This window comes from Podarcis raffonei, chromosome 1, assembly GCF_027172205.1.
Source record: "Podarcis raffonei isolate rPodRaf1 chromosome 1, rPodRaf1.pri, whole genome shotgun sequence".
NCBI classification, from domain to species: Eukaryota; Metazoa; Chordata; class Lepidosauria; order Squamata; family Lacertidae; genus Podarcis; species Podarcis raffonei.
This window is the reverse complement of record NC_070602.1, coordinates 9159929-9175106: the sequence shown is the minus strand read 5'-3', so window position 1 is coordinate 9175106 and position 15178 is coordinate 9159929. Positions and strand designations below refer to the sequence as shown.

Below are 15178 nucleotides of genomic sequence, written 5' to 3'. Positions count from 1 at the left end.
TACAGTATCAAAATATTTTTTTTATTTGAAGAATATGGATAGATATATTTTCAAAATGAGAGCAAGGGTATCAAGTGATACTGATGACAATTCTAGTTGTGTTTTCCAATGTACTCGTATGCTGCTAAGGCCGCAACAGTGGCGCTCACGTGAGTGTGATGGTGGCAAAGGAGCTGCCCTGTCCTATCCTGTCTGTTCCTCTGTGGCTTGCCTGCCCCCACTACGGTTCTGTCATCATATAGGCAATATATCATATAGGCAGCCATGCAAACTGCAGCATGATGGCACCCTTGCAATTTTATTCTACAGCAGGAAAGATGAGACATTCTTAAATCAGTCTCATATCCAGTTCTTGTATCATACTTCAAGGAAGGAAACTCCCATTTGCCAGTTTTATGAGATGAAAGAACTTTGCCCTTACTGCAGAGCTACAATATATAAAAGTAGCATTTCAGTGCTTGTGCAAATAAAACCCTGAAGTGCAGCGGCAGAATCTGCAGAATTTAATCACAACAATCTGACTTTATTTTAAAAATCGTTTACAAGTCTGGTTCTGAAACCTCAAAACATACAAAACAAAATCATTATCTCTTCCAATAGCCTCTAGCTACAAAGTGACTAGAGCCTTTCCCACCCTTACCCTCATTCCACCAGAGAAGAAGAAACATGACCACCATTTTAAAAAGAAAGTTTCTGTACATCATGTTTTTAATATTTAAGCGCAGCTGGCTTCACACACACAAAAGGAAGGAAAGACGGCAGCCTGGCCAGAGTGCAGACGGCAGCAATTTTCACCTGAGGTTTTTTGCTTTGCTCGCTCCGCTCCAGTGTCTGTTACTCCCAACCTAGCCAGGATGCCAAAATAGCCCACTGAAGGCATCTTGAAGGGCTCGATGACAGGCAAGGGAGGAAGTATAGCCACCAGCGAGATCTTGCGGGGAGGCAGCTCGGACGTGGTTTAGATACCTAGAACAAAGAAAGGCATTGTCTGAGCTGAGAAACAAGCATTTCATGCTCCGGGATGGGAATTGAAAGAAAAGCCAATTTCTCTGGTTCCCACCGCTGGATACACTGCCACAGACACTGGACACTTCTCAAAACCTCGGAATCAGAAACTGCCGGAATCGGAAACAGAGACCAAATCTGATTTAACTCTCCTTGTTGGATTAATCATTCCCATAATTAGAGAGGCTGAACGGATTCGGTGCCTCACCTGGTTCAACCACCTCCTGCCCGGAGTCAGGATGCCCAGTACCCAAAACTTCAACAGATGCCTGCCCAACATTTTCTCGCATATTCAGGAAAGGAGATGGAAAGTTTAAGCTGCTCCCAAATCACTCCCATCAGTACAATATTCATATGAATGTGATTGAAATGGTTTCAAAGCTGCTACGCAGGAAAGAGCCCAACAACATGAAATCTATTCATCTGTTGTGTAGCCCAGCTTTGGGAAGTCTTTAAAGCACTCGTTACAGTTGTAAAGAGATACTAATGACACACAGAACTCACAGAATCCTAGATTTGCAGAGTTGGAAGGGCACCTGAGGTTAATCTAGTCCACCTACTGGTGAGTAAATGTCAAGAGCTGGACATCCACCCCACTGGGGATCTCACATCGCCTCTGTCCCAACATTTGCAACTGGTGGGTCCAATCTGCTTATTTCTCCTTTATAACCTATAGCATGGCTCTCATATTAACAATGCACAGATACTATTGCTCAGTAACGCTGTCACCCCATAAATACAGCCTGAGCCTTGATGAGCAGCTGGTTTTGTTACTATCTTTTCAAAGGGATGGTGTTTTGAATCGAGCAACACCTGAAGGGTCACCTCTGACTCACTCCCATACCAGCTGAGACAGAGGCAAAGGGATCTTGGCCACCTTCCCGCTCTGCTTTGGCGCAGCAGTGCCCTTACGATGCACCATGGATGCCCGTACCCAAGGGTTCCTCCGTGTGGGAATCAGCAGAGGTGAACCTGGTCAAGGCCTCAGCTGCTGTTTTATGCTAGGAAGGGAATAATTAGAGGAGCCCTTTTGGGGTGGGGAGCCTGTAGCCCTCCAGGTGTAGCTGGACTACAACTCCCATCATCCTTGACCACTGGCCACATTGAGGCTGATGGGAGTCGAAGTCCAACCACTTCTAGAGGACCACAATTTAAGGAGGATATTGGTAACTCGGAACAGGTGAAGAGGGCAACCAAGATGATCAAGGGTCTGGAAACCAAGCCTTATGAGGAAAGTTAAAGAAGATAGGGATGTTTAATCTGGAAAAGAGGAGACTGAGAGGAGATAGGACAGCCATCTTCAAATATCTTAAGGGCTGCCCCATGGAGGATGCAGCAAATTTGTTTTCTCCTGCTCTGGAGGGTAGGACTCGAACCCATGACTTCAATTCACAAGAAAGGAGATTCCAACTAAACATCAGGAAAAACTTTCCAATGGTAAGAGCAGTTCGATGGTGGAAGAGACTCCCTCGGGAGGTGATGGACTCGGGAGGTTTTAAAGCAGAGGTTGGATGGCTACCTGTCAAGGATGTTTTAGTTGAGATTCCTGCCTTGCAGGGGGTTTGGACTAGATAACCCTCAGGTTCCCTTCCAGCTCCATAATTCTATGTTTTCACAGCCCACGCAATATCTGGGTTTGGGAGAAAGTGGCTGGAAGTTAATGAACAGAGATGAGGGAGTATATTGGGGGCCAGACGGGAAGCCCATGGAAGACCTGACTCCCTCCCTCTCCCTGCTCCCTGGCTGTCAGTTGCTTATCTCTATCATAAGGCGTTATCCTTTCATAAGTGGGCAGCTGATTGTCTCAGCCCTTCACAGACACCAGAATCCCAAATGAAAACCAGCTTTCGCAGTTCCACCTCAAACCAGCAAGATTACGACTCGCTGTTTTGGTTTCACCCCATCTTAGTCCAACTTGCTCCTGGGAAGGTAGAGTCATTCCATCTCTCCACTTGGCAGCTCAAGCGTAAACTTGCAACCCACCCACAGATTCTCTCGTACGCTTCCCCGAGAAACCTGAAACAGCTGCAGCGCTGGCTGGGGAGAGAACATGGGACCACCAGTAAAACAGGCCAAACAGTTGCATCTTCTAATTTACAGCTAGTTTCCGTGAAGGGTGCTTAAACGAAGCCTGCTTTTACAGGGCAGATGTCATAAGCAGGAAGATCCCACCAATGTTGTAAAAGCGGTAAAGAAAAAAAGGTCTGTCCACTGACTTTAGACATAAGCTTACATACATATTCAATGTTCAAACCTATTATTTAACCTCTCCACTGAGAAAATAACCCGGTCTTGATTTCGTTCGTTTACACAAATGTGCTGCTGGATAAGTGTTTAATGGTTCTTGTATTTGTTTCAAAACGAATAAATTTTTGTTTCTTTGTGGTTTTTTAAGGTGGGGGGCTTTAAAGGATGAATTGATTAATTACAGTTTTCCAAAAGTCTGTGCCTTGCACCTAATAAACAGAACAGGCAGACACGAGCACTATTTCTAACCTGGTTATTTTTGTGAAGATGCTACGTAGACAGAACGGGGAGGGCGAACGCCCAAGGTCAGTTCTGCTGCAGTGTCTCGGCGGAAGAGGCAGAAGGGGGTCGTGCCCCTACACTTGCCGAGGCACCCAGAAACCTCTGCGCTTCCTTCCAAGGGAAAGGAAACTCGTCACTCCCTTGGAGTACTTAATCTGCCCACAAACAAATGCTAAGGGGATCACAAGGCACAGCTTCCTAATCCCAAATGGAAGAAAGCTACCTGTGATTACTCGCTGGTAGGCGTGCCAATTCGGTCAGAAAGGGAGACTGGAGCGGAAATGGCCACAAAGCACAAGTTCATCAGAGATCAGGAATGGAAGTCACACAAGCGAATCCCAGCGGTAGTCACTATTGCTTTTTTTAGTCCACAAGTGTCGTGCAAATGATTAAGTTATTTTCTTCAATCACTCCAAGAGGATAAAACCTTTCTCGGTTTTGCAGGGCCCTCAAAATCCGATTGCCAGCACTGCCTCCAAACACAAAAAGGTGTTGTTTGGCAAGCAGCCATCAAGAAACAGTTTCTCTGTTAATTTATCAAATCCTTTCCGATAGCCATCTGAGTAAGAGGGCAGCCCCGGATCTGGAAGTGGCAAACTCCCCCAGTTAATAACATACGATGAGGGTCAAATGTATGCTGGAAATGTAAGGAAAAAGAAGGCACCTTTTATCGTACGTGGTAAGGTAGTAAAAGAATTTTTGGGAATGATATATAATGAGTTGAAAAAAAATGTTTAAAATAACCTTTTATTTAAAAAACCCAAAGCCGAGCAGAAAAGACTATTTATGTATGCAACCACGGCTGCACGGATGCTATTGGACCAGAGATGGAAAGAAGATAAAGTCCCTACCAGAGAAGAAGGGCAGATCAAGTTGATGGACTGTGCTGAAATAGCTAAAATGTCCGGAAGAATCAGAAATCAGGAAGACCAAAATTTGAATAAGAAATGGGGAAAATGTATAACTTATCTTAAAAATCATTGTAAACAGTTAAAATCGTTAGGAGGATTGGAATATCACTTGTAGTTTAATGGTGAATTTTGGATATAATGGAGAGATAAAAGATTTGGAGTATTATAAAAGATGCAGGAGGAAATGATTAAAATAGGACCCACAAAGGGGAGGAAGGAAGTCCAGGAGATTCTCTGGAATCTTGTTTTATGTTGTTCATTGGATAAAGTAAAGGTAAAGGGACCCCTGACCATCAGGTCCAGTTGTGACTGACTCAGGGGATGTGGCGCTCATCTCGCTTTATTGGCCGAGGGAGCCAGCGCACAGCTTCCGGGTCATGTGGCCAGCATGACTAAGCCGCTTCTGGCGAAACCAGAGCAGCGCACAGAAACGCCGTTTACCTTCCCGCCGGAGCGGTACCTATTTATCTACTTGCACTTTGACGTGCTTTCGAACTGCTAGGTTGGCAGGATCAGGGACCGAGCAACGGGAGCTCACCCCATTGCGGGGATTCGAACCGCTGACCTTCTGATTGGCAAGTCCCAGGCTCTGTGGTTTTAACCCACAGCGCCACCCGCATCCCTATTCATTGGATATGTGACTGTAAAATTCTAATCTGGAAACCAAATAAATAAATTTATATAAAAATAACAACAAAAGCAGCAATGAAGGGCAGTCAAGCCATTCCTCCACCCAACTGCCATGCCAGCCTTTGGGCATCTCTCAGGCATGCTTCAAAAATCTGCTTCCTCACATGCAAGACTCTGTACACGGGAGGCAATAACATATCTCCACCCCTTAAAAATTAAATTTGCTTTCCTGCTAGCCCAGGAAACATTTTATCCTTTCCTTTGGTTTCTCTGGGAAGAAAAAAAAAAACCCAAAGGCGCCCGCTTCAAATGGCAAAGAAATTGGTTTTGGCACATTTCTTAAAACACCCCAACAGAAAACCTAGTTTGCTGGCAGGCATCTTGAATTGCTCAAGATGTGCGAATTGTGAATATTTGTTTTGAGCAGCCAAGTAGGAGGTTTAATCCAATATTTATTCGTTGGAATAAGTGAAGTGCTGCCTAGGAACAAATGCCAGCCGTCTGCTGCAAACTGGGGACCAGTCTTGGGGGGCCTCTTCAGCTGTGGTTTTACCAGTCCAGGACTGGTGGGGAAGGCACCCTCACTCTCAGTGGGTCCCATTCATCTGTGACTACGTAGGTGACAGCCCGAAGGACTGGGGAACAGGGCTGAGAGATATGGTTTGAAGTCCATATTGTTATATCGGTTTCATAATTGTTGACCTGGCAATATATCGTGAATCATGATGTGTTTCTGTGTGCTGTGCAAAAATAACAATGAGGGGAAACTGTGAGGCCAGCCAATGACTCTGCATAGCTCCATCCTTATTTCAGACATCGTGATATATCGGTATATTGCGATGTTTAGCTGGTGACACTGTTAGAATTCCTGCTTCATGATTGCAGTCATGGGATTTTTGTCTATCCCATGACGGTGTATGTTTTGACTCCACAGAGTGGGAAGTGACGGAGACAGGATGTTTGTGTTACTGTGTGGGACTATTGTCCTTTGTTCTTTTTCTCTTTGCTGTCTGATGCTAAAGAGAGAGGGCGCCATGTCGCAGTAATCCATGTGTATTTATATGTAAGGAAAGTAGATTAGCCAAAATGCTGAGTTGCTGAGGTCTATCATGCATGATGCACAAACTCTGCGGATCCCTAAGTGTGCCGGTGTTGGTTGGCATCGGTCGCTGTGATGTTCGGGCTGAGAAAAGCTTATGAAGCTCCCGAACAATCGACCAGGAGGGAGGGGTCATGCCAGTCGGGCATGTGTCTCTGTCAGGGTCCTACTCGAGTGTAGGCTGAACTCCTGGCAGACATATCGTGATGTTGAAAACCAGATATCGCTCAGCCCTAGTAGGGAATAGCTGGTGTTAGTGCAAAATTGACAGGAGGTCTTGAAAGCCTGTGTTCGGGGAAACTGATGAGAAGTGCCACGTGACAGTTTTTTGTCTCTCTCGGAGCAGGGCCCAGACCTATCCCTGAAAAGGCAAAGCAGTTCTTCCTGGAAACACGGGCGATGGAAGCATCATTTGCCCTATCCTGTCCTCGCTTGGGCAGCCTGAAAGCGTGCGTTACACACAGACTGTCGACAGTGCACCATACATCTGCAAGTATTTGGCATGCAGATGTTTCCCTCCTCAAAATCTGCTGTCCAGATGTCTTAACAGGCGGCATGGGGAAGATAAGATTCATTCATTTGCCGGTTGTTTGACAGGAGGGGAGAAAGTTGCACACCCACTCAAAAACATTGCTGGCTCCCTGATTTAACCTCAGCATCACAAACTGGGGGGAGGGACAGTACGGCAGCTTATTAAAGTGGGAGAAAAATGCAGAAATACGTTCTTCCTACCTCCTGCCCTCTCCCTTGGGGTAGGCTCATAGAACTGGAAGGGATCCCAAGGGTCATCTAGTCCAACCCCCTGCAATGCAGGAATCTAAACTCAAGCATCCACGGCCAATGACCAGCCAACTTCTGCTAAAAGACTAATAATAATAATAATAATAATAATAATAATAATAATAATAATATTGGTTCCCTGCCCATCTGGCTGGGTTTCTCCAGCCACTCTGGGTGGCTTCCAACAAAGATTAAAAATACATTAAAATGTTACGCATTAAAAACTTCCCTGAACAGGCCTGCCTTCAGATGTCTTCTAAATGTCAGGTAGTTGTTTATCTCTTTGTCATCTAGGAGGCCGTTCCACAGGGCAGGCGCCACTACCGAGAAGGCCCTCTGCCTGGTTCCCTGTAACTTGGCTTCTCGCAGGGAGGGAACTGCCAGAAGGCCCTTGGCGCTGGATCTCAGTGTCCAGGAAGAACAATGGGGGTGGAGTCGCTCCTTCAGGTATACTGGACCGAGGCCGTTTAGGGCTTTAAAGGTCAGCACCAACACTTGTGCTCGGAAATGTACTGGGAGCCAATGTAGGTCTTTCAAGACCAGTGTTATATGGTCTTGGCGGCCGCTCCCAGTCACTAGTCTAGCTGCCGCATTCTGGATTAGTTGTAGTTTCCAGGTCACCTTCAAAGGTAGCTCCACGTAGGAGAGTCCACAACCTTCCACTGTCAAACAGCTCCCACTGTCAGAAAGTGCTTATTGGAGTTTAGTCGGAATGTGCTTTCTTGTAGCTTGAAGCCATTGGTTTGAGTCCTACCCTCCAGAGCAGGGGAAAAGAAGCTTGCTATGACGATTGATCAAAACCTGCCTTGATCCTGGACGTAAACAGCCAACACAAATCAGCAAAAAGCCTTACAACGCATTCAAGCAATGTTCAGCCCTGCTTCCAGGGGAGGGAGCACCGCAACTATTATTACTGTCATCATTGCCATGATCATTATTTTATAGAGGAGGGTCATCAATATACATCTGCTGGTGCCCATTGGGAAAGGTAAGGTGGAAGGCAGGGAGGTCAACACGATTTGGAGCCAGTGCCAATGAGAAGTAGAGACCATTAATTCTAGTTTACCTCCCAAACTCTTCCTCCTTCCTGATGAGTTCTACAAGGGGCGACATAGAGACCAAGGAAGAAGAAGGAGACAGGCAGGTTGGCCCCTGCACTCAGGCCTGGCCCAAGACTCTTGTTGGAACAAATGGAACTTTTAGCACAAATATAGGATAAAAAAGACCCCCATGGTACAAACAATTGCGGAGTTTTTCTACCTTGTCCTCGGCAGGTCTCCCACTGTTGATCTCCTGCCCCACGTGCTTCTGCAACCCCACATTCTTATTAATGTTTCTATTCTACTTCCAGGGACGTGGGTGGAGCTGTGGTCTAAACCACAGAGCCTAGGGCTTGCCGATCAGAAGGTCGGTGGTTTGAATCCCTACGACGGGGGGAGGTCCTGTTGCTCGGTCCTTGCTCCTGCCAACCTAGCAGTTCGAAAGCACGTCAAAGTGCAAGTAGATAAATAGGTACTGCTCCGTTGGGGAGGTAAATGGTGTTTCTGTGTGCTGCTCTGGTTTCGCCAGAAGCGGCTTAGTCATGCTGGCCACGTTACCCGGAAAAACTGTCTGAGGACAAACGTCAGCTCCCTTGGCCTGTAAAGCGAGATGAGCACCGCAACCCCAGAGTCATTCACGACTGGACTTAACTGTCAGGGGTCCTTTACCTTTTTTTAATATTCTACCTCCACAACCTGTCCTGTTGGTTGGTTGGTTGGTTGGTTGATTGATTTAAATGTAAACCTAAGATCTCAGGGTGGTTTACAAGATAAAAATACAGGCTAGAAACATAAAATAAATAGTTAAAAGAAAAACAAAACAATACCCCCCTCCCCACAAACACATTTAAAAGGCTGTGGAATATTGATCGGCCCAAAAAGAGGAACGTTTTTGTCTGGCGCCCAAGAATATACAGTGGTACCTCGGGTTACATACGCTTCAGATTACAGACTCCGCTAACCCAGAAATAGTGCTTCAGGGTAAGAACTTTGCTTCAAGATGAGAACAGTAATCGTGCTCTGGCGATGTGGGGGCAGCAGGAGGCCCTATTAGCTAAAGTGGTCTTCAGGTTAAGAACAGTTTCAGGTTAAGAACGGACCTCCGGAACGAATTAAGTACTTAACCCGAAGTACCACTGTACGATGAAGGCACCAGACGGACTACAAGAGGGAGAGCATTCTGCAAATGGGGAGCAACTGCAGAAAAGGCCCCTTCTTGTGTTGCCACCCTCCAGACCTCTTGTGCAGGGGGCACACAAAGATTATCTATCCATCCTAGCCCAGATACTGCAATGATTTCATAAACGTGTCCAGGCAAAACCAGAGGAGGATTACAGAAACTGCCATTCCCCTCCTAAACACGTTTACTGGGATAAAAGTCGAAAGAGATCAAACGTACCTCCAAGCAACTTGTTCTGGGGGTTGCACCCCAGAGTGATTTGCATAAAACTACTGATTTGCATAATTCAACTTGAAAGCAGCATTTGAGTTTCCTTTAGTCACCGGCTTCCTCACTCCACAATTCCTGTGCTCCTGTTTCGACATGCAGGGAGTGCTAACTTTACATTTCCTTCCAGATTTTCTTTTTTTAAAGCGACTGAAGTTTTCAACAGGTGCAAATGCACCCTGCTGAGAAAGGCCCATGGGTTATGCTGGGTAACAAATGCCTTTTTAATTTCTTTCTTTCTATATATATGTGTGTGTGTGTGTGTGTGTGTGTGTGTGTGTGTGTGTTTCGAACTGGTGTCTTAGATTACAGCGGTGATCTCATCCCTACAACATTCCGCATGCCGTCGCTTGGCTGCGCAACAAGGTCGGCTCCAACCAGCTTTTTCAGCGCGACAAAGGAAGGCAGAAATGTGCCTCTCCAAATTCACAAGGGAATCTGCGTCCCTGGATGCCGAGCCTCTGAGCACAAGCCTCTGCCTGTTCATCAGGAACGGCAAAGGGAGCTCGCTGGGGGCCTCCTCTCGGCCTGAGCTCCTTCCGCCCACCCTCCTCCAAGCTGAGGCCTGGCTTAGCTGGAGGCATTCTGTAGCGGACCGAGACACCTGGCCTTGCATTTGTCATTCTCCTGAGGTCATCGGCCAGCTGTCTGTCCTCTCAACACCCGGCTCCGCCAAAACAGCCAGCGCATTTTCTGCTGCACTCGGGTTTCCAGGTCCGAAAGCCTCCAGATAGAGCAAATCAATCATCTCTCCGCAGAAAACAACTGCAAGTAAGCATTTTCACATCCTTGAGCAGCTCGTCTGCCTGGCAAGGACACTGCAGTCAAGTCCCCGGGCCGGAATCCGGCAAACGCACTCCTGCTGCATGGTGGGGATAGATTGCATGCTCGGGGACCGCAGAGCATTTCGGCCATGGCTAAATCAGGCTTCGCATGCATCTCACTCTGCAGGGAGGGGAATGCCAGGGAGCGTGAGGGACACTTCTTCATCCCCATTGGCTCTCCCTCGGCTTTCAGCTCCCTCTCAGCCACGTACACGACTGGGCAGAATCCAAAAGCTTGGGTTTCTCATTAGACCGGTGTTGCCATTCCCTCCGTCTCTGTTGAGCAGGGCACTCAGGAAAGCAGGCGGCCACAGGAGCAGGCCACAAGCCATGCAGCTTTTGACATACTTCTGAAGGAGTCTCAAAGACTTCGGAGGAAATGGAACAGAGAAAAATAGGTTGCGGGTCATGTTCAGCAAAGCCAACCGCTGGAACTCAGATCCTGGCTTGATTCCTTTCCTGATGAATGGCGAAAAATGCAAATATGACACCTTTAACTGGCTTTTGCATCCAAAGTTTGTGGCAGATCCACCAAGGTGGTGTTGGACGTAGGGCAAGAAAAAACCCTGCTCAAATCTCCCTGGGCCCAATCACTGCCTTTCAGTTGAACTTAGGTTGGTGGGGAGCGTTATCCTATTTGATCCTCACACGTCAACCTGAGTTCCATGGACAGGCACCACAATACAGTATAGATAAGCAATGGTAACATACAGGATGATCTCAGAAATAGTCTGGGACTGTGAGAAATGGCAACTGCAATCCACAATGCAATGCGGTTGCTTCCCCACATGCCACAATGCAATAATTTTAGCACAAATTCCCTTTAGATCTATAGATCACCCTTGCTGAAATTAAGGTCCTGCAAATTCCCCCAACCTCTTAAAGTGTTTTATAAATCCCGCTGCTGCGCAGCACGGACTCCACCTTGCATGACTGGTCACAATCACTCACGTACTCACCATGTATTGAATGAGCACCAATGTAAATTTGCCCCCCCCATTATTATTTTATTTGCCCCCCCCCATTATTATTTTTTAGGAAAGGTTAACAACAACCTGTGTAGGTTGGCATTGCCAGCATGACAAAGTGCCATTTTGCTTTAGCTGCTGTGAGAGGACAGCCAAGGATAGGTAGCCTGAGCTCAGAACCCCAGGCAAACTCACCTAGGTCACTTGCCCCATCAGTTGGTTACAGCATGGTGCTGATAACGCCAAGGCTGCAGGTTCGATCCCTGAATGGGACAGCTGCACATTCCTGCCTTGCAAGGGGTTGGACTAGATGATCCTCAGGATCCCTTCCAACGCGACAATTCTATTATTCTATTAGACCTGATTCCAAGCGCCGCATGCTTAGAGCCAGCGAGCAGAAAACAGTCCAGGCAAACTCACTGCCTCCCTTTTGGTCAATGTATTATGAGCGCCATTATTCTTTGGCTTCTGTTGCGCCAAACACTGCGCCTGTTTTTCCTATTTGTTACAAAGTCTGTACATAACTCACTGCGTTTTATTGTCCCGCTCCATCTCGCCATGATAGACTTTCCAGAGAAACGCAGTTAAAAACACAAATAAGTAAGGGGGGGAGGAGGGAAGCAGACAGACAGAGACGTTCAGCTTCCTTTTAGAGTGAAGACAACAATGAATGAGGATGCTATAGAAAGGAGGGCATAAAAAACAACAACACAGAATCCAAATCCATGTTTGTAGGCGATACGGTTCTGTGGGGCTAATACGATTTCCTGAAGCCGCAGGAGCCAAGCCATCAGGACTGAAGTGTGCAGATCTCTATTTGTGACTTTGCACCTGGGAAAGGAAAAGACCTAAGAAACTTGTTGTGCAGAGACAGCGTTTCTCATCCGCTGGAATTCTTCACGGTTGCAGGAGGAAACCGTGAGACACCCATTACGAATTGCAGCCTCAACAACAAAGCCGTATTAGGGTAAAATCAACAAGACGTTATAGATATAAAAACTAAACAAGTTGTTTTTTTAAGGACAACATCTTCTTCTGAGAAAAGGGCTGCATTTTCCAGCTGGTGCAAAGGGTACTGTTGAGATAGAGCCAGCACATTCAGTGACCAAATGGAACATTTGTCCCTGGAACCAGGTACTAGAGAGGGACTCAGCCAATTGCTTCAGTGCTTGCCCAGGCCAAAGGGCCCCTCATGGCTGATCTAGTGTTCTTTGCTAAATGGGAAGAATGTACTCAGGGCCGGCCCAAGACATTTTGGCACCTGAGGTGAACTGCAATATGGCACCCACCTCCCCGCTACAGAAGGGGTGAGTGAAGATCAACATTAGGAACAAGGGGGGAATGAAGATCTGCACTAATAACTGCTGCCCCTGTGGATCCTGCCGCCTGAGGCAGTCACCTTGCCTCATGGGTGAGCCGGCTCTGAATGTACTGAAAGATGGAAGCATCAATTGACATGTCAATGTCGTGCAATTTTATTTTGGGGTGGGGGAGAACTACCTGTGCTAGTCCCCCCCAATCTGCCATCCGGACTGGCAGGGCTCATCACCAAAATTACATGGAAAGAACCCAGAAAAACGTCAGCCAGGGAACAGGTTTAGGGCAAACTTACACAATATGTCTGGACTAAACCACTTCAGCCTGAAGGGGAATGCATCAAGCGCTTGTATGTCCCTTAACCTCAAAACAGCTTCTACGTATGAAAGCTCTGAGTTATGTTTATACAGGGAATTTCTGTTTATATGGGGGAACGTCTGAACATTCAACGACCCATCTGCAACTTCAATTGATACTGCCTGGCAACTGATTATCAAGTGAGACTGATGATCAATGGTTCCATCTCCCAGGCTTGGGGGATTTAGGGAACAAGAAAGCTGATGGCCTGCCCTGAGCTCCAAAGAGGCAAGGCAAGAGCTGAGGCTCAATACTAAAGGAGAGGAGAGTTTAGATGATGGGTAAGCAAACTAAGGCCCGAGGGCCGGATCTGGCCCAATCGCCTTCTCAATCCGGCCCCCGGACGGTCCAGGAACCAGGGTGTTTTTACATGAGTAGAATGTGGCCTTTTATTTAAAATGCATCTCTGGGTTATTTGTGGGGCATAGGAATTCGTTCATTTTCCCCCCAAAATAAAGTCCGGCCCCCCACAAGGTCTGAGGGACAGTGGACAGGCCCCCTGCTGAAAAAGTTTGCTGACCCCTGCTTTAGATGTTGCTTCAGAAACAGGCAGCCTTACACTGAGCCCTATATAGAGGCAGTAGGTCTGTCCAAGCTACAACCTCCACCTTTGCTGAAAGGGGGCTCTCTGGCTAAAGAGGCCCCGCTTGCTTCCAGCAGTCTTACTCTGAGGAAGTAAGAGAGAGTCTGGTTGTCCTGGGGCTTCTGCAATAGAGCATTCTTAAGTCAGAAGATGGCAGTGTGATATCATCAAGTTGTACTAGCACCAGAGGCTCATCTTGCAAAGGTGCAATTCCTCTTCTGATTAAGAGGGAAGAAAGGGAATCTTAGCATCACAGAATTGTAGAGTTGGAAGGGATCCCAAGGGTCATCTGGCCCAACCCCCTGTGATGCAGGAATCTCAACTAAATCAGCCATTGACAGATGGCCATCCAGCCTCTGCTTAAAAACCTCCAAGGAAGGAGAACCCACCACCTCCCAAGGGAGACCGTTCCACTGTCAAACAGCTTTTACTGTCTGCAAGTTCTTCCCGATGTTTAGTCGGAATCTCCTTTAACTTGAAGCCATTGGTTCGAGTCCTACCCTCCAGAGCAGGAGAAAACAAGCTTGCTCCATCTTCCATGTGACAGCTCTTTAGATATCTGAAGATGGCTATCATATCTCCTCTTTTCCAGAGTAAACATCCCCATCTTCTCCGACTTTCCTCCTAAGGCTTGGTTTCCAGACCCTTGAGCATCTTGGTTGTCCTCCTCTGCACATGTTCCAGCTTGTCCACTGCCCTGACTCCAGGGCTATGGCACTTGAGTTACCTGTCTCACTCTCTCTATGTGGCCTCCAAAAAATAAGGGGTGTTTGAATGTCTGGTGGAACCAGTGTTGCTTATGTACACAAGCTTTTGCAGCCTTGATCTGATTATCAAATTCCAGCTCCTACTTGAAAACTCACACACATCCGAGTGCAGCCTGGATAGCTCAGTAGGTTAGAGCAAGGTGCTGATGATGCAAAGATTGGATTGCCGGTTCAATCCCTGCAATCAGGGAAGTTTTTAATGTGTGACATTTTGATGTATTTTTAATCTTTGTTGGAAGCCGCCCAGAGTGGCTGGGGAAACCCAGCTAGATGGGCGGGGTACAAATAATAAATTATTATTATTATTATATTCCTGCTTTGCAGGGGGTCAGACTAGCTCATCCTCAGGATCGCTTCCAACTCTACAATTCTGTGATTTAATCCAGTATTCCTTATACAGTTGATCACAATTTTCTTAAATAGCCTATAGTTTTAATTATTGTTCTGCACTGCTTTTAACGGGGGGTTTTGTGTGTGTGTGTGTGTGTGTGTGTGTGTGTGTGTGTGTGTGTATCGCCCTGATATTTTGTGAAAGAGCAGTATAGAAATACTTGTGTAAAGAAAGAAAGGTTGGAATCGTTGCATTTTCTTGAGCACATGAACATCTCGAAGAAAGCATGGATCTCTAAGGAGAAGGAAAGAGCAAGTTGACGGCCATGTAGAGGCTGCCTGAATGCCTGGCACCATGAAAACTGCTTGCTGTAAGCTTTCCGAAGGCACAGAAAGTGCCTCATCAAACACTAGGTGGCAGGAGGATCTGTCTCATCGGGGCCACCTGCAAACAGACATGTGCTTGCCGAATAACTTATCCTCAGGCAGATTTTCAATGCATTGGAGGGTGAGGGAGGCAGAGGCCAGTCAGGAAAAGCTATTTTTGTGCTACTGGTTCCTTCTGTCAGCAATGCGGAGTGTGTTTATGTG

At 46.8% G+C, this 15178-nt stretch overlaps 1 protein-coding gene across 2 annotated transcripts in view; it reads right to left on the bottom strand.

The window, feature by feature from the left end:
- Positions 1 to 15178, bottom strand: part of MNAT1 (MNAT1 component of CDK activating kinase) — a 146157-nt gene continuing 130979 nt past the window's right edge. For both annotated transcript variants that reach the window (XM_053403411.1, XM_053403330.1), the window contains one exon: positions 1 to 966. In XM_053403411.1, coding sequence (XP_053259386.1) covers positions 835 to 966 — 132 coding nt within the window. In that variant the 3' untranslated portion in view covers positions 1 to 834. The remainder of the gene's footprint in view (positions 967 to 15178) is intronic.